The 20,321-nt window shown below is 46.2% G+C and overlaps 1 protein-coding gene and 1 long non-coding RNA gene across 6 annotated transcripts in view; one reads left to right on the top strand and one right to left on the bottom strand.

Moving 5' to 3' along the window:
- Positions 1-14,034, bottom strand: part of GPRC5B (G protein-coupled receptor class C group 5 member B) — a 52,531-nt gene extending 38,497 nt beyond the window's left edge. For 2 of the 4 annotated variants that reach the window (XM_029576420.1, XM_029576421.1), the window contains exon 1: positions 12,347-12,393. In XM_029576420.1, coding sequence (XP_029432280.1) covers positions 12,347-12,378 — 32 coding nt within the window. In that variant the 5' untranslated portion in view covers positions 12,379-12,393. Of the gene's footprint in view, positions 1-12,346; positions 12,394-12,467; positions 12,504-13,698 lie in introns of those variants that run through there. The other 2 variants (XM_029576423.1, XM_029576422.1) reach the window with 2 other exon arrangements.
- Positions 14,035-15,188: 1,154 nt separating this feature from the next.
- The window catches only part of LOC115075735, a 192,176-nt gene continuing 187,043 nt past the window's right edge, over positions 15,189-20,321 (top strand). For both annotated transcript variants that reach the window (XR_003852588.1, XR_003852589.1), the window contains exon 1: positions 15,189-15,629. This is a non-coding gene — a long non-coding RNA (uncharacterized LOC115075735). The remainder of the gene's footprint in view (positions 15,630-20,321) is intronic.

Here is a 20,321-nt window from a genome sequence, read left to right as displayed (position 1 = left end):
AGCCGAATAGTCCTGAGTGAGGCGAATCTTATGATTTTTATAAATCAGCTCCTTTTTAGCCCTAAAAGCCATCCAGATCTTTTGCTGATGCGCCGCATTGAGCACCTTAGCTATGGCTATTCTAGGGCGTTGCTCAGCGTTCCGTTTGGGGCCGATCCTGTGGGCCCGCTCGATATGGAACAGGCCCTGAAGGTCCGGAAGCCCCACTGCCGCTGGTAGCCATTCCTCAAGGAAGGGACCCAAGCCCTGTTCGTCAACCACTTCTGGGAGGCCCAGGAACCGCAAATTCGCCCGTCGCGATCGGTTTTCTAGATCGTCTAGTTTGTCTGTCAGAGCCTTTAGTTCCGCCTCGTGTTTCTGAATCGTCACCTGCGCCGCCGCCATTTCGTCCTCAGCGGCTGAGATCCGGCCTTCCGCCTGGTCGATCCGCGGCCCCAGCTCCGACATTGCAGCGCTCACCTCCGCCAGCTTAGAGTGAATGCCGGCTAGCTTTTCATCCAAGGTGCCGGCAATCGTTTCCCGCAGGAGCGCCACAGTAAGGGGGGTCGCCGGCTCCAAATCCGGGTCGCTGGGCGCCGCCGCCATTTTAGGGTCTCCCGGCTTGCTGCGCTCTTTATCCTTTTTTGTGCTCCTGGAAGCCATGGGAAGCGGAGATTTCTGCATATATCGCACAATCGACATAAGCTGGAAGCAGTGAGCGCCAAAAAGTGGTGGTTCTAGCCAGATAGTGCCGTTATTCCCAGTGTGTGAGCAGCGGGGTGGCCGGAGCTGGTGAGAAACACGTCCTCCTCAGCACATCACCCCACGTGACCATCTAGATTCTGGCTTTAAAATAGGATCCCAGCAGAATTTATTCCCAACAGTTTTTACCAAATTATTCCCCACCTACTTTAGAGCCTCTTACATCAGATCTGGTCCAAGATGGCTTCCAATCTTTTGCTACATCAAACATATTGTTTGCAACTGAGAGGCACTTTTGCTTAATCATCTCAGTATAGCACTGTGCATCCACACACACACAAAAAAAAACCAAAACCCTTGAATTTCTGGAAAAAAAAAAAAGCTTTTTAGAGACTTGACCTGTACCCAATAATGTCATTTTCTTCACCCCTGCAGACCCTCTCAGAAAGCTCGTTAGCCTGAAGTGGCTTCTGGATGGTCCTAGCAAGGAGGTCACTTGTGTGTAGATCTGGACTTTACCTGCTGCAAAAGTCTGAATCAGTCCATTTAAATGGGCCAGATTCAGCCTTTTCTGGTGAAGTCTGCATTCAAGCCAGTTAGCAGCTACACAAAAAGTCTGAACTGCATCCAAATATGGAAGACATTTATTCCTTTCTGGACTGCAGCTATTGAGGGATATTACTTGAAATGATATATCAGCAGTAGAAGTATATATGAAACAAAATCTGAAAGGGATACAAAAATCATGGGCCGATATATATGAATAGGAGACTGTGCGTAAGTAGTCACATTCATTATCAAAACATCTCAAGTTTGTGAAGGAGCCTGCAAAATTGCTGAATTTCTGCAGGCAAACCTCCACTGTCCCTGCTCATAAGGCACTGTCAAGCACAGTGGCTTTTCTGAAACCGTCCGCACTTTCACTGTCATTTCACCCGTAAAGAGCCGAACACACAGTAATACAGAAACAGAGAACAGACTAGGACTGTACGGCCTACGTAATCTACCCACTCTGTTTACTATTGCAAATGCCGCAGTCCCCAGCTGATTTCTGCCTTTTCCTGCACTTCACACCCAACGATCCTGTGAGCTTATCCCAGGCCTTACAGAATGTTATTACTTTTTTTTTTTTTTTGACTCCAGCATCTCCCCTGGAAGATCCATGCTTCCCCCCCCCCCCCCCCCCAAGAAGTATAAATCCACCCCATTCCCCAGGCATAAGACAAAAGTAACACGAAGTATTTTATCCTACAAGCAAAGCATTTCCTTTCACTTCCAGGACAGGGCCTTCTCGGTGGCGGGCTCACTTTTGGGGAACTCGCTACCACTGGCTTTGCGCTTGATTTCTTGTGCAAAAAATAGCTTGGAAAATGGCGACGACATATTTGTTTCAAATGGCATTCCAGGATTAGGTTTCACAATCTGAAAAGCTCAAGGAGATTCTGAATGTCTTGCTTTGCCTCATCTGTTTTGTCCATTTTAATTTGGATTATGGAGGTTTTATTGTGTACACTGCTAGGAACTGTGGTTGCAGACGGTCTATAAAAAAGTTCCTAAATAAACAAACAAATAAATAGAGGAGGAGGGTGCGTGAAGCAATTCTGCTGATGGCCCAGGGGGATGCGGAACGAATCACGATAACTCTCGGACTGTGCGCTGAAATCCTTTAGGTACCCCCCCTCCCCATATGTTACTGCTGAAATAATTATACCTGTGGGGTTAATAAATCCCATTTATTTAGGACAGTCCTTCCCCTCCTGCAGAGGCACAGCATTGGACTACATCAGCACTGGAACGAACACATACATCTGAAAAAAGTGAATATTTCTCTGTCATTCCGACTCTCCTCTGACTCTTTGCTAGATCTACAAGGAGGGGCTATTGCCGCTCCCCCCAGCCCGTCGGGTTTTCAGGATATTCCTAATGGATATGCATCAGAAACATTTACATACCTAGGAGGTATTGCATGTAAATAAATCTCATGCCTATACAATTAGAGTGATCCTGAAACCCCGACTGGCTAGGGCGGAGCCCCCAAGGACTGGTGTGAGCACCCCTGCATTGGAAGAAATGTTGCGAGTAGTAGGCAACAACAACAACAATTGATGTGCAGCAAGCCCCAAATTATTGAGAAAAAAACGGGATGCCTAAGCGTGCCCCAGCATTGTTTTTTGCGGGGAAGCAGTTTAACCTTGTTCAAAATGGAAGACCTCATTCAGTTAACTCTGTACTCAAGCCATCACAGAGGGGGTTGATTCACCCAGTCTGAGGCTGGAAAGGAGAACGCGCCAAACAGCTATTTGGCTAACAATAAAATAGTAGGGCTGTGCAGCGGAAAAAAATTCTCATTCCAGTTGTCTTTTTTTTCCCATTCATTTATTTCATTTTGGACAAATTCAGGAAAATGAAATAAATTAAACCGAAAAACTGTCCCCTTCTCCCACCCAACAAATTTGTAAACCTCTGACCACCTTCTATTCCTCCAACCACTTCTTACCCCATCTATGTACCCTTCACGGGCAGGAGTAACCCCCAGATGCTCCCGCCCCACTGCTCTGGATTTTCAAAATGGCCACCAGTCACCCCAAAGGCTGGCATCATTTTGGCGTACAGCAGCCTGGCTTTTTTTTTTGTTGTTGAAGGCAGCTTCAAAAACAAAAAAAGGAAACCAAAAATATTTCAAATAACAGCACATCCCTAAAAAATGGTGTTCAATTTTTTGAGAAGAGGCTGCGTAGGAGGGTGAATAGTAGTGAACCTGGCAATTATCAGCACATAATGAGGTATTTGCATCTAGACTGGCAATCAGCTACTGAATGCATTATCCAGCTCATTACAATATGCATGATCATCATCCCTTTTCTTACATCTAATGTCGCTCAAGCGAGGTCAGTCCCCTTTAGGGAAGGTGGGGAAACCATATTGAGCATGTGTGGGCTGTGATATAAGCAAAAAGTAAAAGGACAAGAAGCCAAAATTGCTTATCCACACACTTCAATCTCCACAACACCTCATTTTCTTGCTCTGCAACTCTTATTCACCCGGACTGCATATGATTCAATGGGAAAAATCCCAGCACTCTCTCTCACACACGCGCACACAAAATACAGGAGAAATAAGGCAGAGGTGCATTCTGGTTTACTCTCTGCATAATGAGGTTCTTCCCAGTCTCCTTACTGCAACACAGGTCCAATTTTTTTTCAGGGACCTCCAAATGTACCAGCCCAGTAGTGAAGCCTTGCACTACCATATACAGGGTTAACCTTAGGAGGATGTGGGGGCCGGGGCAAAAATCAACTGCAGCAGGGTCCTGGACTGCTGACATGCATGGCTCCACCTTCATTGGGGGGGACCTAGTATGTTCGCCCTTATTCCTCCTCCCCCACAGGGATGGCTCTGGCCATGCAGAGGGCCTTGGGTTCAATTCCCAGCTATGGTCTTCCCCCCTCCCTGAGTTGGCTGGGGCAGAGGAATGCCACAAGGCCATGGTCACAGCTTCTGGGGAGGTCCCAGTCATTGCATAATAGCAACACCTAGGGGCCGGATTTAGAGCCCAGGCTTACAAGGTACCTCCAGTTAAGGACTGTCACTATAATGACTTCAGGAAATTGGGAAGGGATATTATGGAACACTTCATAGCATGGTATTTCTAATATAGATGATTTATTTAAAAAAAAAAAATAAATGTAACTAATAAATAAAAAAATAGGGGAAAAATCTCCAGTTAGGTAATTAATGAAGGACAATGGTGCCAGAACCCAGCCCTTAAAAGGAACAGAAGGAAATGGTTGAGTTAAAAGAAATGTTCTAATTTAATCTGATTTTTAGATCAAATGTATGGTAGAAGCCTGAAAACCAGATCTGTCTGCAAACCGAAGTTGAACAGCCCTACTGTAATGGGTCGTGGAAAATTATTCTAAAGGGAACTGGATGAATAATATTAATAGTACCAGGAAATCCATCGCACCGCTGCTGGATCATGTGGAAACCGTGTGGTTTTGTTTTGGCTGGCTTTTCAAAATAAGACTGCACACACAATCTCTTCCATAAAGGTCATCTCCTGCCACTCTACGTCACTGAAGTTATCCAACCAGCAACACCATCAAGCATATTCTGTAGATTTATATCCAAGGTTAATAATTTCAAGATGCTGCTTGGAACAGGTCTGAGAGTAAGTTAACTGGGTGTTTCTCCAGAATCCTTCTCAGCCACCCTCATATGACTGAGTTATTCAGCAGTCTGTTCCCATGGAAATAGTACTGCACGGATAACCAATCATTCTGCACGATTGCTCAGCTCCCCATTCGTTTCCTATTTGGAAGTGAAGCTCATAAAGGAACTAAAAAAAAAAGTTACCAAGTTAACGTTTTTCTGCTGCAACAGAAAATGCCCCAGGGGCGAATCCTCAGGGAAAGCTTTGCCTTTTATACAGATGGAAACTCAAGCGACCCATCTTGATTCACACTATTCTTACACAAGCCAAGGAGGGTCATTGCTTTACAGCCTGCAGAGCAGGGCTTCCCCAGCCAGTGCTGGGTTCTCAGAATGTGCACCATGAATATGTACGAATCCAGGAGTGGAAACATAAAAAAAAAAAAAATTCAAGGCAGAAGCCAAAATTCCTGGGAGCCAAGGGAAACTTTTTTTAACTCCTTTTAAAATTATTTTTCACTTTCCCCTATTCCTCCCAACTTTTTCCCTCCTCCACATGATTTCTTCCTCTGTGGCCCAGAATTGGCTCCTGGTGCAGACCTGAGCCCAGCCTGGCCCAGGTTCCTTCACCCAGCTGCAAAGCAGCCCCTTCCACCTGGGTCCAGTGGTAGGCACTGAATTTTGGATGCCTGGGGTTTTTTCCAGATCTGCATGGGATAAATTTGCATATTCTGGGGCTCCTATGTATGCAAATTTATCACATGCATATTCATTGTGGATGTCCTGGGGATAAGAGGACAGGTTTGTGAAGCCCTTCTGTAGATTTATTGCCAGAATAGCCGTGAAAGCAACTGAACAACTAACAACTCACTGTAAGGATGAAACCCTCAGCTCTTTATTAAAATAAAGAAATCCTTCATGATAAAACAATAAAGTCACTATTTATTTACTGTGTGACCCTGACTAAGTGCTCATCTCACTCTCCTTAGATACTCTATTCTGTATCACCTTACTCAGTATTAGACCCAAAGTGATTTTCCAAATATAAACAATATAATCAGCAAAATACAATATCAAATTTACACCCCTAACAATTATACCGTATCCCCGCTCTCACTAGGGAGGCAATGCGCTGCTTTAAAAACCAATATGTTCCTTCCCAAAATCCCATAACAGTACCATGGTTTGGGTTTTGGTTTGTTTTTCCAGTTCACAATAGGTTACAAGTAACATTTTCAGAGTGCTGGTAACAAAAGGCCTACAAGCTATAGAAATGCCTTTGCATATTTCTTGGTAATTAGTGCAGCAGACTTGTATATGCACACCCCTCGTGGCTGCTCCAAAAGACTCTGGCTTGTAAAGCACCCTCTAGGATACAGTTTGTATGAAAGGCATCATACAAAACCAGATTCCTTGTTTTCAATTCACCAAAATTCACTGCAGCCTACAGAAAAATTCCAGGATAGTGCAGCACACACACAGGAATTTACTTCAGGGGAATCCTGTTCCGAAAATTCTTTGGAACAAGATCCTTAACCAAACCGAAATCCAAACATTTCAAACCTAGCAGGAACCTTACCTAGGAAACAGAAACCCTGTAGTATTGGGGGTCAGTTGCAAAAGGGACTTCATAAAATTGCTCACCTAATATGTGGATAAAGTTACGGGTGGATGGCATGCCTGTGTGCAAGACTGCCTGTACCAAATGGAGGTATTTCCTAGCAAAATGTCATCTTTTGCTCATTTGAATTCTGACCTCAAGAAGAGAAGCTAATCAAGAAATGGAGAAAGTCAGTCCAATAAAAAAAAGAGATTACCATTTAGATATACAAAAAGCAACACACACACACTATAGTTTATTTCTTGTTGCTCACTCCAGGAATAAGCAGTAGCTTCGCCAAGTCTATCTAGCTTTATGACGTTTTATGGACTTTCCTCCAAGAATTTGCTCAAACCCCTTTTAAACCCTGCTGCGAAGGTCACCTTGACCACGTCCTGCAACAGATTCCATAGCTTGATTGGACACTGAGCGGGGGAAAAAATATATATATATAGTAATATCTTTTTATTGGACTAACTTTCTCCAATCACTTATGATTTGTTTTAAATCTGCTGGTTGTTAGTTTCATGGAGTGTCCCCTTGTTTTAGTACTATTTGAAAGGGTGAATAACTGTTTTCTGTTTTCCCCCAGGAAATTGAGCATGAATGCAAGAAAAACTAGATCTGAAAGCTTTGAACTGGCAGGAGCACTTGCTTGTCTCTGTGGAATCCCACTCTATTATTCTCCTCTAACAGCTGGAAGGGGTCTTCTGCCTTAAAGTTAGCGGGGGAGGGGGGGGGGTGAGCAGCCAGAGCATAGCTAGCAGGAGGCAGTTAAAAAAAAAAAAAAAAGCACTGAGTTTACTCGTCTCCCACTAGAAATGCACCCCATGTATTTGACTGTTTAGGAATGCTGCATTTACGTTAAAGTTACATGAGCTCATGAAAAGTCTCAATAGTGAGACTATGGACTTTGTTTTGTATTTATGCTTCATTTAAAATCACAGCATAGACAAGAACATTTGCACTGCATAAGCCAATACTTCTGTTGTTTAAACAAAGAGTACAAGCATTCCTCAGTGTTATCATAAATAAAAAACAGTCGAGGCCATTAAGGGCATACAAATATAAAATTTCATCAACTGTTGAAGACAAGATCCTACCATGACTGGTTGCACTTACATTTATTAAAATTTGTTAATCTCCTAAGACAAATGGTCTAAGTGATGTACATAAGAACAAAGCCAAAATGTTACACAGAACATGCATTAGTGTTTGGCCATAGTGACAATGGTCCTGCCCAGTGCTATTAAGAAAATGCTGGGAACGCTTCTAGTAAGGAATCAGGGTGCTTTGAAATGCTGTTCTCCCAACAGTTTTGAATTGAAATAATGCTCCTTTAGCATAATCAATTTAAATGCATGACCAGTAAATGTATCTTGCCTTTTATGGCATAGCCGCTATTGCCTACGGGCCTGTCTAAGAGGTTCAATGGCAGTGCTCTTTACTGCCCCGCAAAAGGATCCGGATTTGATTCCCGGCCAGAGCTGGCGTGACCCCCACCCCCCTCCCCACCCCCGAGCATGCCGTTCACTTGCACAGGGCAGTGGCTTAGACGGGGCGGTGGTGGCCTAGCACAGCTCAGCTGGCTGGTGATGTCACTAGTGGCGCAGAGCCCTGGTGGCAGAAGGCGTGGGTGGCGCCAAGTCCAGTTTATTCTCTGCGTAGCTTTTTTCCCCCCTTCTCCAGGCTCCGTGCGTCGGAAGTTGATGCTATTATAAGTGCTATCTGCTCCTGCTGCTGGCCCACCCAAACATAAGGGAAGCATCCTGGATCTGCCAATGGCGAGAACTTCTGATGGCAGAACAGCAAAGAAAAATCAGCATGAAATCTGGCGCCAGGGTGCACATGCTTATAGGTTCTGTACTGACGCATGGGCTTCCTGTAACAAAGGAGACCCAACAGCTACAGGATCTTTAGACACGCACACTCCGGCTATGTGCTGAGCTCCACGCTGCTGCTCCTGCCAGATCAGCCAAAAAGATAAAGAGGAGGGGCCATGGGGGAGTGAAAGGAACTGAGGAGGGTGAATGGCCATGAGGGAAGGAACATGATGGGCAAGGGGAGGGATGCAGAGAGAGGGCATGAGGACCAGAGGTGAAGAAGCTTGGGCCAAAGAAAAAGAGCACCTTGGATAGGGTGGAGGGGAGGGAAAAAGGCTTGAGGAAAGGGGACAGATTATTGGGTGGATGGAGAAAGAGGATATGTTTGAGAGAGAGCGAGAGAGCGAGAGAACCCCGCTGAGGGAGCAAGGTGGGGAATCCAAAAGATAATGTAGGAGGAAAGGGAAGCAGAGTGGAGGGGACAGCATAGGAGATAAAGGAGTGAAAGGAAGAGGAACGGGGAGAGGCATGCAGGAATAGGAGACAAGGAGGAAGGAGAGAAGCAGAAAGAGAAGGAGGAAGAGAAAATATTAAAGAATCCATTCTGAAGGAAAGAGAACTAAAACAGAGAAAAAACCCCCAAAAAAGAAGCGAGACAAGACCAAAGAATGAGAAAAACAAGGTAGACACGAAGCAAGGAAAAGTATATTAATATAAATAACTTCAGTGTAAAATAGCCTGGGGCCCAGTCCAAAGTTTCTAACTGGGATGTGTCCCCCACACAGAATTTACATTGTTCTATTTCGTATTCTTTATTGCTTTTTTATGAATTTACATATTGATTTCAGTTGGATTGTTGGCTGATTTGTTTCTGGTGCATGATTAATTCCCCCGTATGTAGGACATACCTGCCAGACCAGAGGCTTTCTATTGGGGTTGAAATAGTTAGTGGTTTCAAAATCCAAAGAATGTGCTTCAGCTATAGTTTGAGAGTAGATTACTACACTTTTCCATGGGACAGTCTACTGGACAACCATTCCTCCCTGCAAATAAACTAATACTCTAACCTGTGAACAATGTTCAGATACTCAAAGAAAGAGAACCCAGCAACAGTTCCATTACAATCTATGGGGGTTTGGAGAGGGGGATGGGGCAGGGCAATAAATTATTTGTACAGGGCAGCAAAACAAACAGCACCGGCCCTGTTCCCTGCACAGCTCTTCCACTCCCGTGGCTGGGGACAGTCATCGTTCAATGGTGACGCCTAGTGGCCAGATTTAGGGTCATGATTGCAGGGTTCTGAAAGGAGCCCTGGTGTTTGGCACCCAGCCAAGGGCCATCACTGCAGTGCCTGCATGAAAGTAAAATCGGGAGGGGATATAAAGCAGGGTAGTTGCAAACGAAGGCTCATGGTGCCAGATCCTATTGAGCTGGAAGCACAAAGGAGCAGTAGGAAATTGCTGAGGGGAGGGGTAGATAAATGCTCATATGGTATAAAGCCTTAAGAACATAAGAAGTTCCCTACTGGGTCAGAGCAGGGTCCATTGAGCCCAGCATTCCATCTCCCACAGTGGCCAGTCTGGGTCACAAGAACCCGTCAGGTCCCCAAATAGCTGATCAGTTTCTTGTATCTCATTCCCAGTGATAAGCGCTGGCTTTCCCCAACTCTAATAACTGCATATGGACTCTTCCTTCAGCCCTCTTTTGAACCCCGCTACGTTAAGTTGATTGACCACGTCCTCTGGCAGCAGATTCCAAAGCTGAGTGAAAAAACATTTCCTACGATTTGCTCTAAATCTGCCGGTTGCTAGTTTCATGGCATGTCCCCCAGTCCTCGTGTTATCTGAAAGGGTCAATAACCGTTCCACCCCACTCATGATGTTATGAATCTCAGTCACCCCTTTTCCAAGCTAGAGAGCCATAATCTGTTTATCCTGTCTCCATGAGGGATGTTCCATCCTCTATCATTTTTGTCTCTCTTCTTTACCTTTTCCATGTCCGCTTTGTTGTTTTTTTTTTGAGATGGGGAACCAGAACTGCACACAATACTCAAGGTGCAATCACATCAAAGGGCATTATAATAGTCTCAGCTTTGCTTTCTCTTCTTTTCCAAATAATTCCTAACATACTATTTGCCTTTTTGACTGAGCACTGGGTCAAAGATTTCAAAGCATCGCCCACAAGGACTCCAAGGTCCTTTTCCTGGGTGGTGATTCCTAACATGGAACCCAGCATCCTGTAAAGCTGGGATTATTTTTCCCTATGAGATGCATTACTTTGCACTTGTCCACATTAAATTGCATTGGCCCAGTCTCTTAATCTCACAAGGTCCTTCTGCACTCTCACACAATCTGCTGCTGTTTTAACAACTCAAAAAAAATTGTGTCATCTGCAAATCTGATCGCCTCACTCGTTCTTACTTCATAGGCTCAGACTCTCTCTCAGGCCAATGCAATACTATGCGCTGGCTGCAGCACATGGCTCTGCCCGCGAGTGGACACGTGTTTCGGACGCACTTACATGACCTTGATGCAAAAAACGGGGGTTAGCCCATCCACTTGTGCATGCAGGCAATTGCACTCCTCACATGCAAATGCATGTCGACGAGGTTATTATCTATTCTCCAATGGGGGGGGAAAAAAAATACTCCTGTGGCGCACATTTTAACTCAAGAAAATTAACGCCGGCCCCGAGCAGGCATTAATTTTGGAGGAACCCAAAAAGAAGTACTTCCTCTGATATTAAGTTAGAGGAACTAAAAAATTAGAATGTCCCGGAAAAAAAAAATAGGGTGCAAGCAGTCAGGTTAGCTAAAGAGACGCTCAATTCACACCCCTAACGTCTCCTCGGTACCCACAGATTTATAAAAAATTCTAATCCCATGCTCTACCACCCAGCATTCCACAATAGCACATTTTAAGGAGCAGAAACATGGCTTGTCATTTGTGGATTCTTTGGGGCCACCTAAAGAAGAGTCAACAGAGCAGCTAGATCTCCGACTTTGTGCCATTCTTCAATGTCTGGGACTAGCCCCATATGCACAGAGCAACGCCATGCATTGCCTCTCACACGCTGGCTGACCCGACTCCTCCACAGGATACCCGACTGAAACCAAGCTATTCAAGGAAGCGTCTCACACTGGTCCCTACATGGTCACACAGTTAAATAAAATAAAACAAACACATCTATTGATTCTTGCTTCTTTAGAATTAACGAATGAGGGCCTTTGTACATGCACAAGTTGCAAGCTCGTCACACCACCAGTTGTTTTATTACGGGGTCCACTTTGCGGATATGGGGCAGGTGCCCGCGGACAGTTGACAATCCGAACCCAGGTTTGCTTTAGGCATCTGTTTCTCTAATAATGAATCAAGATGGGGGATGGGAAACTCGACGGCAGGGGGAATCTGCTTAGCATGCAAAGACAGCACTGATTTTTTTCAGCTCTGCATAATAAATAGTTGATTCTTTAACACTCAGGATTCCAGTTTCTATAGAAATAATGACCCTATTCACAAAGGGCTCAGGGGTGAAGCCCACAGACCCATTTCTTCTCTACTGAAATGCCTTGACTTACCAACTGAAAGTTTATATATTATATATATTATATATATATATATATATATATACATACATATACACACACACACACACACACACACACACAAACACACTATAAATTGTGTTTTCTTGTACCTTCTGCAACATTCATCAGCAAGTATCCTGCGGCTGGAAAAACTTGCAAGGAACTAAAGATTATAGGCCTTATTAAAAAAATGACTTTCCCATTTCATGCCTACTGGAAAATGTTATTCAATATAGTCAAATGTATATTTTATTTACCATGTGGCCCTTATTTGCTGTCAATTACAATGTTCGTTGGCTTTGATTTCTTATTCAGCATAAAAACCCAATCTATTAATTATAAAAAGCTGAAGAAATGAACAGAACAAAGGTATTTCATTCTAGTAAATGGCATAATTACAGATTGAAGAAAAGCTATATCATACAAAAGCACATAGTAAGCCTCCATTTTTTTTAATACCATCTCACATGGCTGGTCTCATACACTTTCAAGGATGCCACTTACAAGCCTGGGAAGTAATTTGTCGGAAAGTTCATTTTGTCTGAAAAAGTCCAAATGCCACTTGCAATGTTGCCTGCTTTTGCAGCTAGGAATAAGGGTACAAGACATGTGACTGGTTACTTACTGTTATTAGACATGCAGGCGCTGAAAAATTATTCTCCTGTTCAAAAAAAATAATAAATTTCAAGGCATGATAAAGCACAGCTTGTCAGTGGTGGAAGAGGGCACAACACCACTTCCCTCAAGAGGATTAAATCCTCCAATTTCATCTAGCAAAACGGTTACCAGGAGAGAGATCCCAGCTTGCCGGTTGCCTCTCGGCAAAACCTGCAAGATCCCTGCCTTAACGTATAGAAATCAGACCTTGAATTTCCGCAGAGAAAGGCTGCATGTGTTAGGAGCTCCGAAAACCTGTCCCCTCCCCCCCGGGCTGCTCTGCATCCCGAGTCACGGGGAAACGAGCCCAGCAGACGAATGCGCGCGCAGTGCACCAGCGCGAGGCGCATCTTCCTCCCCCAGAAGCTCCTTCACCACGGCGGCCCGAGTGCTGCAGTCAGCCGGGGAGGGGAGGCTCGTTCAAGGCTTTGTGCTCAGATTTATTCTGCGCTCTCTGTATTAGCAACCGAACATGCAAAAAAACCCAAAAAAAAAGATTTCACGACTCGGATTTGGAAAGGCCAATAATGCAATCCCAAGCCAGAATCGTCGGAAACGCTTCCACCTACAACGCGGCACGGTCGCGTTTGCTTGCACTTATTCCATTTTTTTTTTGTAATAACTAAATATAATTTCTGTGCACTCATGCAGCTAAATCTAATGAAAGGAGCAGCAGCTAACGGGTCGCTCACATATCTCCCTTGTGCTTTTCCTCGGAGGCTCTGGTCCAATGCCTTAAAAATGTATCAATGACCAGGGCCCCTCCTTCATACTATACGCAGCGCGTTCTCAGCTTAACGCGGATTTCTGTCGTCCTCTATTTATTAATGGTCAATGGTATGTACGCAAAGACAGTACTCGGGTGCTAAAACAGTAAATAGCAACTAAACGTCTCAAGTCATGCTTGCTTGAGCGATCTGAAAACCGCCCATTCCTAATTGCAAACGGGTCCCAGTATATGGAAGCATCGTCCCCTAACTCGCGGCTAACCGGAAAGAGCTCCCTGGCTTTCCCGTGTCAGGCACTCGTACAGCCGGGATGTCTGTACGTCCGTGCCGGTAGAACGAGCGGCACAGACCCCGATCGGCTCTCTTCACCAGCCGATTTTACCCCCCTTGTATCCCCCATCAATACCACCGATTCAATTTGTTATGGGGGGGTGGGGGGGAAAGCATAAAAGTAAAGGCGCAGAAACTTACCGTGGGATGCGGAGAGACTGCAGAGCGCGGCCGGGCTGGGGGGAGGGAGGAAGGGACGCGCGAAAAGTCACATTTCTGCTGGAGCCGGGAACGCGTGCGGAGGTTTGACGCCTGGACCACGAGTGCCCTGCACCCGGCTTTCAGATCCGCAGAGGAACAACAACGAGATGTGCGCGAAAAGGTTAGCGCACGCTTTCTCCCCCGTCCGCCCTAGGCATTAACGTCGATTCCCGGCTATAAGGGGGGGGGGGGGGGGTGCCCGCACTACGCGCCGTTAGAGCCTTCGGGGAGCGCAGGAACCTCCACGGCTGCCCCTCCGCCGCAGTCTCAGCGCTGCCAGCCCCTCCCCTCGCTCACTACCAGCCCCTCGCCGGCCGACTTGCTCGTTCAGGCCACGCCCCGTGGAACGTTCAGCCGAAAGACACGCCCCCACCCTCCACTGCATTCTATCTTCGCCTCTACTGTGTGTTCGAAAGCGGTGGGGATCGCGCACATGCGGGATTTTAATGCTTTGTTTTTTTTAAGGTAAAACTCTGCTAGGTAACAATTATATAAATGTGGAAAAAGAAAATCTAAATGTCGTTTTCATAACTCAGTTGCTTCCATTGTTTTGGCTCGGGGGAGGGGGAGCAAGTCTGGAAGTGGTCAAAGGGGCTTTAGAGGTGCTAATGTCATTTGTGTTTTGGAAGCGACTTTGCAGAATACAAAGAGGTTTCTGTGCGCTCAAAGCTGTTTTAGTCTGTAATCTATTGTTTAGGGGCGAAAGAAACTGCTTGAAAGGCAAAATCCAAGCCTGGTAAAAAAAAAAAAAAAAAAAAAAAATTAGATTGTTTGAAAGTTCACACTTGGTGGCTTATTTTCACATTTTTATCTTTCACAACTAATTCGTGAATTCTCCAGTCCCTTCCAAATAGCCTTGGACAGCTTTTACACTAATTAGCCGCAAGGTCTCATCTAACTACCACTTGTTTGCTCACCTTAATTTCTGTGTATTTGAGTCGCACAGACGAAGCTACCACCTCATTCCAAGTGGAATCATCAGGGACAGCAAAGTTAGAAAAATGCTTTGTGAAACTTTGTATAGATAAAAGTCAAACAAATAAACACGTTGAATGGATTAGGATAAATGCATTTAGGGCTAGCTGGCTGCGCATCTAACCGACCAGCCTCAGTCTTGTTTGTTTTAAAAGTTAAATGCCCTGAAATCTAAACCGTATTAAGTTTAGTCCAACAGAAAGGTAGCACCTGCAGTGTGTGACGCGCTTAAGGCGGCAATGCTTTGGAACAAATTCTTGCATCCCTGAGCAGGGAGCGATGTTTTGTGTTTGTTTTTTCGGTGCAAGCTGGGGCATGTACCGGGGACTAGCATCATGGGGGATCTGGCTGGGGCCCAGGCCTCTGGAAATCAAAGCCCCGGGTGTCCAGCCGTGCCGAGAGCTTGGCAATGTCTGACTCAAATGCCACGGCTGCCTGTGAATAAATATAGCAACGGGGGGATTAGTGAGCGCTTTTCTACCACAGGTTCCCGTCTGGCCCGTGCAGTACCCAAGTTTTTCCCTTTCTTCGTAAATACCGCGCTGTTCCTAAGGAGTTTGTACCCGTGCTTCTGTGTTTTAAAAAGCCCTGGAACATTTCGCCGTGGTCCCTGGAGTTACCCAAGAATCTTTTCGTGACCTTTAGGGCAGCCATTTCCTGCCTGGCAGCTAATTAATCCCTCAGTCATTAAGGAAGAGGAAACGGACAACCTTTCTCAGGTTACTAGCATTAGAAGCCTTTTTTTTTTTTAATTGTTCACCCCTCCGTTTGTTTTTTTAAAAACAAAATGGGGTGAAGCACATAGCCATTGAGTTTCCTTTTAAAGCCCGTGCTTGCTGCTTGTGATTCTTGCTGTGGAGCCCTTTCATCAATCTGATCGGCTGGAAACCAATCAGGTAGCTTTTTTGTTTTTTTGGCTACAGTTTTGGTTGAGAGCTGGTAGACTTAGTGTAATTTTGTATCTTAGCCTAAAGAAGATGGAATACCTTGTTAATACCCTGAACTTCACTCGCCCTTCTTGCTGGTGCAGTCCAGATAAATGTAAGAAGGAGGATTTGCAGTCAGACGCTGCCTTTCCTCCGTGCTCTACTATTAACCCTTTAGAAGCCGAACACAGCCACCTCAGAGGTGCAAGGTTTGAGCTTTTGAAAAGAAGGGAACTTCAGCAGCAGAGATGAATTTTCAGCTTTTGTTGCTCCCTGTAATCCAACTCTCACCCCTGCAGACCTCCAATGTCCCCTTTCTCCTCCCCCCTCGCCCCCTTTTCCAGTTCTGCTGCTTTCTTTTGCAAGTGAATCCTCCAACTCCACTCACGCGGCCCCTCTGCTTTTCCCCTGCCACCTCTAGACTTCCAGTTCCCCCTCCCGGCCCTGCCCCTTTTGGGCTTCCGGGCAGGGCGAGCGTGAGGCTGCGGGCTGGCTTGTGAGCCCAGCACTCGGGGAGGACATGGGATTGGAGATCAGAGGTGGGAGAGAATTAGCAGGACCGGTGGTCTGCCGAGTAGGAGCACTTCTGCCCCCCCCCCCCCTGAAAAAAACCCAAAACTTGCCACCCCCAAGCCTGCTCATCGGGTGGCATCTTTGATATGGCACCCGTTTGTTTAACCCATATTTATAGTTCTTGATAATATTTTTTACTGCCGTCACCTCGCACTGATCTCAGCTTTCCTTTTAACACCAGCAGCCACGACCATGTCGCTACCCCAGCTGTGCTCACCCCCCCCCCCCGCCCCACACACACACACACACACACGTAAGGTAGCCCAAAAACATTAATTAGCATACACATCTGCAAACAACACAACTGAAACATAAGCATTAGGTGGGTGAAAAGGCCGCAGCAGATATAAACTTTAAACACCCGGACCTGAGCCAACCCACAAGTAGCCAACCGGGCTATCCCCTGCTGCCCACCATGTACCAAGCACGATGACGATCTTATTGGGCCCTCTGCCTTAGCCCCAAGCAAGGGGGCTGCACTCCTGAAGCGTACTGACGCCTCGCCATTAGCCATAAGGCACCAGCCTGGTGGTGCCTTTACCATGATGCACCCCTGCACCACGTCTGAAACCCCCCCCCCCCAAACCAGCTCAGGTACCCGTCCCTCCCCCAAGCTGCGACAACATAGCCTGTACATACATACATATCTGTTTGCTAACTGCATAACATTTGCTGCTGTCTGCACTATATGCACGTAACAAGGAGAGCATCACACATACCATGATTATCAGTGGCGACTGACTTTCTGAACTATCTAACCTTAGATAATGAACAACACCCGTAATTACCCATAGCACCAACTAAGATGCTATCCAGATCTCAAGAAATGCCTGCTGGGATGGAAGGGCAGGCAAGAACTGGCCGAATCGAAAAAGGGCAACTGGTCCTTAACTCAGCCCTTATATATATGGCACCCTGAGGTCATCACCGTGTGCCCACTGCTTTTCCTCCCACCCTCTCCTCTCACCCCATCATTGCCATGCGTTGCTACATGGGTAGCACAGCTGAGGGGAGGAGGAAGGGAAGGCAGGGAGCTCTGGGCCGCGTCAGATTGCGACACGTGGTGCTTGGTTACTGGTGGGCTCTGGGCGAGCTCGGCCCCACCCATATCTCTTTCAACGGCTACCCTACCCTGCAATACTAAAAGATCTAATTTGCCACCAGACCCTCTGATTACGTAACCGGCAAATCTCATTTTCCTTTTGAGCAGATTTTCAGTCAAAGATCTTCCGTCTGTCTTCTACCATCGCATGCGCCCTTTCAGAAGAAATTAGCATTCCAATCAGCCAGCATTCGGCTGACCTGCCTGGTTTTAACGAAGAGAGGTTGGTGGTTGGCAGGGCCTTTAAACTGGCCATGTAATTGCTGGTATTTTGCACACCCCCAGCTTCTCTCACCTCTGGACATCCTCCCAGTCTTTTCTCTACACCTGCCTGGAGGACCTTTCTTATTGTGCAGGGCCATCCTAGACCCAGCCATAGAGGTGACGGTGACAGAAGCTACAGGCTGTAAAGATTACTCTGGGTAATTCTACGTTGTGCAAAATTCTCCCGGGCAGAATTCTGCATTTGCCGCAAAGAATTAGAGGTGAGGGCCAGAGGGGCAGCAGCAATGGCAGTAGAGGCCTGCGTGGGCCAGAAGGGAGCAAGGAATAATGCCAGTATAAGCTGGAAAGAAGAAAGCAGTAGGGGGCAGCCTGGCCTACACGGACCAGAAGATACTTGGGTGAGTTGGTGTTGACCCATGCAGGCCGCAAGAGAGACGCCTGCATGTTGTGCCTCGGCTTCAATGACTCAAACACAGGTGGGAGCAGTAGGTATATGGTGGAACTTTAATGAGTGAAGAAGACAGCAAAATTGGGGAAAGGTAGGAGAGAGCTGGAGGTCTTGTTAAAGAACGGCTGGTGTGAGGAGAGAAAACTAGAGGTGGGGAGCTCTCTCTGTCTGCAACCCCCCCTCCCCCAGAAGTCAAGCTTGGGGTGGGACAGAGAGACACTTGAGGTCTTGCTAAGGGGGGGAGGGGAGCAGATAGAGACAGTGGATCTTGCTGGGGTGAGGGGAGAGAATGGGGGGGAACCAGGAGAGAGCTGGGAAGGGGGTTCAAGTCTTATGAGGGCTTATTGAGGGGTAGCGGGAGAAAGAATAAGGGAAAGGGGTTGAGTCTATTGGGGGGCAGATAGGGAAATCTGGTGGTGGTGGGGGGGGGGGAAGGGGTGAAAGTGGGGTCAGCCCTGGTGGAAGGGAGACACAGCAAGTGAACTGAGGGATTGACCTGAGGGGAGGGAGAAAGCAAGCATGGGGAAGGGGGTTGAAACCATAAGGGGGTCACTGAGCCAGGAGGAGAGGAGAGCAATCTGGAGGAAAAATCAGCACAAAAAAAAAGCCTGCATCTGTATTTAACTCTTCCTGAAAGACAGTGATTATATTGTTTTAGTTGAACAAATAGTCTGCAGAATTTGTAAAGTTTTTTGCAGAGAAATTCCCCTAAGGAGTACAAGATGTGCAGGCCAGGGATTGAGCCATCACATGCTCTGCTTCCAGGTCACACAGCTCCTGCGCAGTAAGAAAAGGTCTCTGGGGGAAGGGAAGAGGAGACATGGTTGACCCTTTATTTTTTTTTTTAAGGTTTGAAAGTCGTTCATCCTATTTCAAATGCATGTCTTTTCTTTATGCTGTAAGTCTTAACATTTCTATAGCTTCACTCCCGAGAAGCTGTGTGCAAGCAGTAGCCTTTTCCTCCTGAGAAACTCCTTCTAGTCTCCACAATCTTTTCTTTCTGCTTTCACTGTTCTTTTTATTGTTCTTACCCAATTGCCCTTTTTGGATGCAGGGAGATCATGTGCCTTGCCCGTGGTCACATCTGAGCTAAGCTCACGTGTCCCAGGAAGCTTCTCGGAGGGAATTTGTCTGCTCTGCAAAGCAGAAAAAGGACCCTGCACTTGTACAACAGCCGTGCAAGCTTTCTGCCATGGGCCTCACAAATTACATTGCGATTTTAGGCCATCATAAAACAACGATTAGCAGCAAGTATTCGACCGTAGCTGTCTCTGAACTGTTAAAATTGAACTTATCCAGTTTGCCCCGATGCAAGTCTTCCACTTTAGATAAATGGGCAGATAAATTCCCCAAACCCAGCTCCCTACCCTCGTGTCTTTTACCTGAGCTTTCAACCCCTTTCCTGCTATTGCCCTCCATATCAGTCCCAAGCGTGGGCCCGGAATCTGTACAAGTACTGACTTTCCCTGGCAGGCCATCATAGGCCTTGTCATTTTTCTGTGTGGTTCTTACAAAACCAATGTTAAATACAACACCCAGATCTCCTTCCTTGTTTTCTAATAATCCAGCCAGCCAAACTAGTGAAGCCCTTGTCCAAAACATGTGGTCGCCTCATGTACCTTGATGTTTGTTTTTTAACCATGGTCACTCCATTTAGCCTGATACAGCCATATCACTGCTATTAGGGTCATAACTGCCACTCCATGCAGGTTACCCCAGGGCCTTCTCGGAGGCCTGTTGTAGCCCATACCATTGCTGGTAGGGGTGTAGCCACCACTCTGTGCAGGTTAGCTCTTAGCTACCTCCATGGACTGTCATGCTTCCCCTATCTCTTCACCTTTTGCAAGTAAGTGTCTTTTGTGTTTGTCCCTTAAGTTTTTTTTTAAGTCTGCTACTGTCTTACCTCCCATCACTCATCCACCACACTTTCCATGAAAAAAATATATTGCCTGTTGTTCCTGAGTCGAGTCTACCACCATGGGCTTCATACCTTGACCCCTGGTTCTACAGCTTCCTGTCCACTGAAAGAGGTTTACTTCTTGTGCATTATTAATATCATGTCCCCTGTGTCCCTCCTCTTCTCTAGGGCGTGAATATTTAGGTCTTTAAGTTTTATCTCCTATGGCTGTTATTGCAGTGCCCATCATTTTGGTGGCCTTTCTCTAGAGCACTCCTAGCCTATCTCTCTCTTTTCAGGGATATGGCCTCCATCACCGAACACAATATATTCTGGGTGAGGTCTCAGCAGCCAGTCACCTGTACTGAGGCATTATCACATCTTATTTTTCTTTTCCTGTTATGCCTGTCCCATATA

The sequence above is a fragment of the Rhinatrema bivittatum genome, chromosome 14 (assembly GCF_901001135.1).
Source record: "Rhinatrema bivittatum chromosome 14, aRhiBiv1.1, whole genome shotgun sequence".
NCBI classification, from domain to species: Eukaryota; Metazoa; Chordata; class Amphibia; order Gymnophiona; family Rhinatrematidae; genus Rhinatrema; species Rhinatrema bivittatum.
Note: the sequence above shows the minus strand (reverse complement) of the source record. Positions and strands in the feature narration are given on the sequence as shown.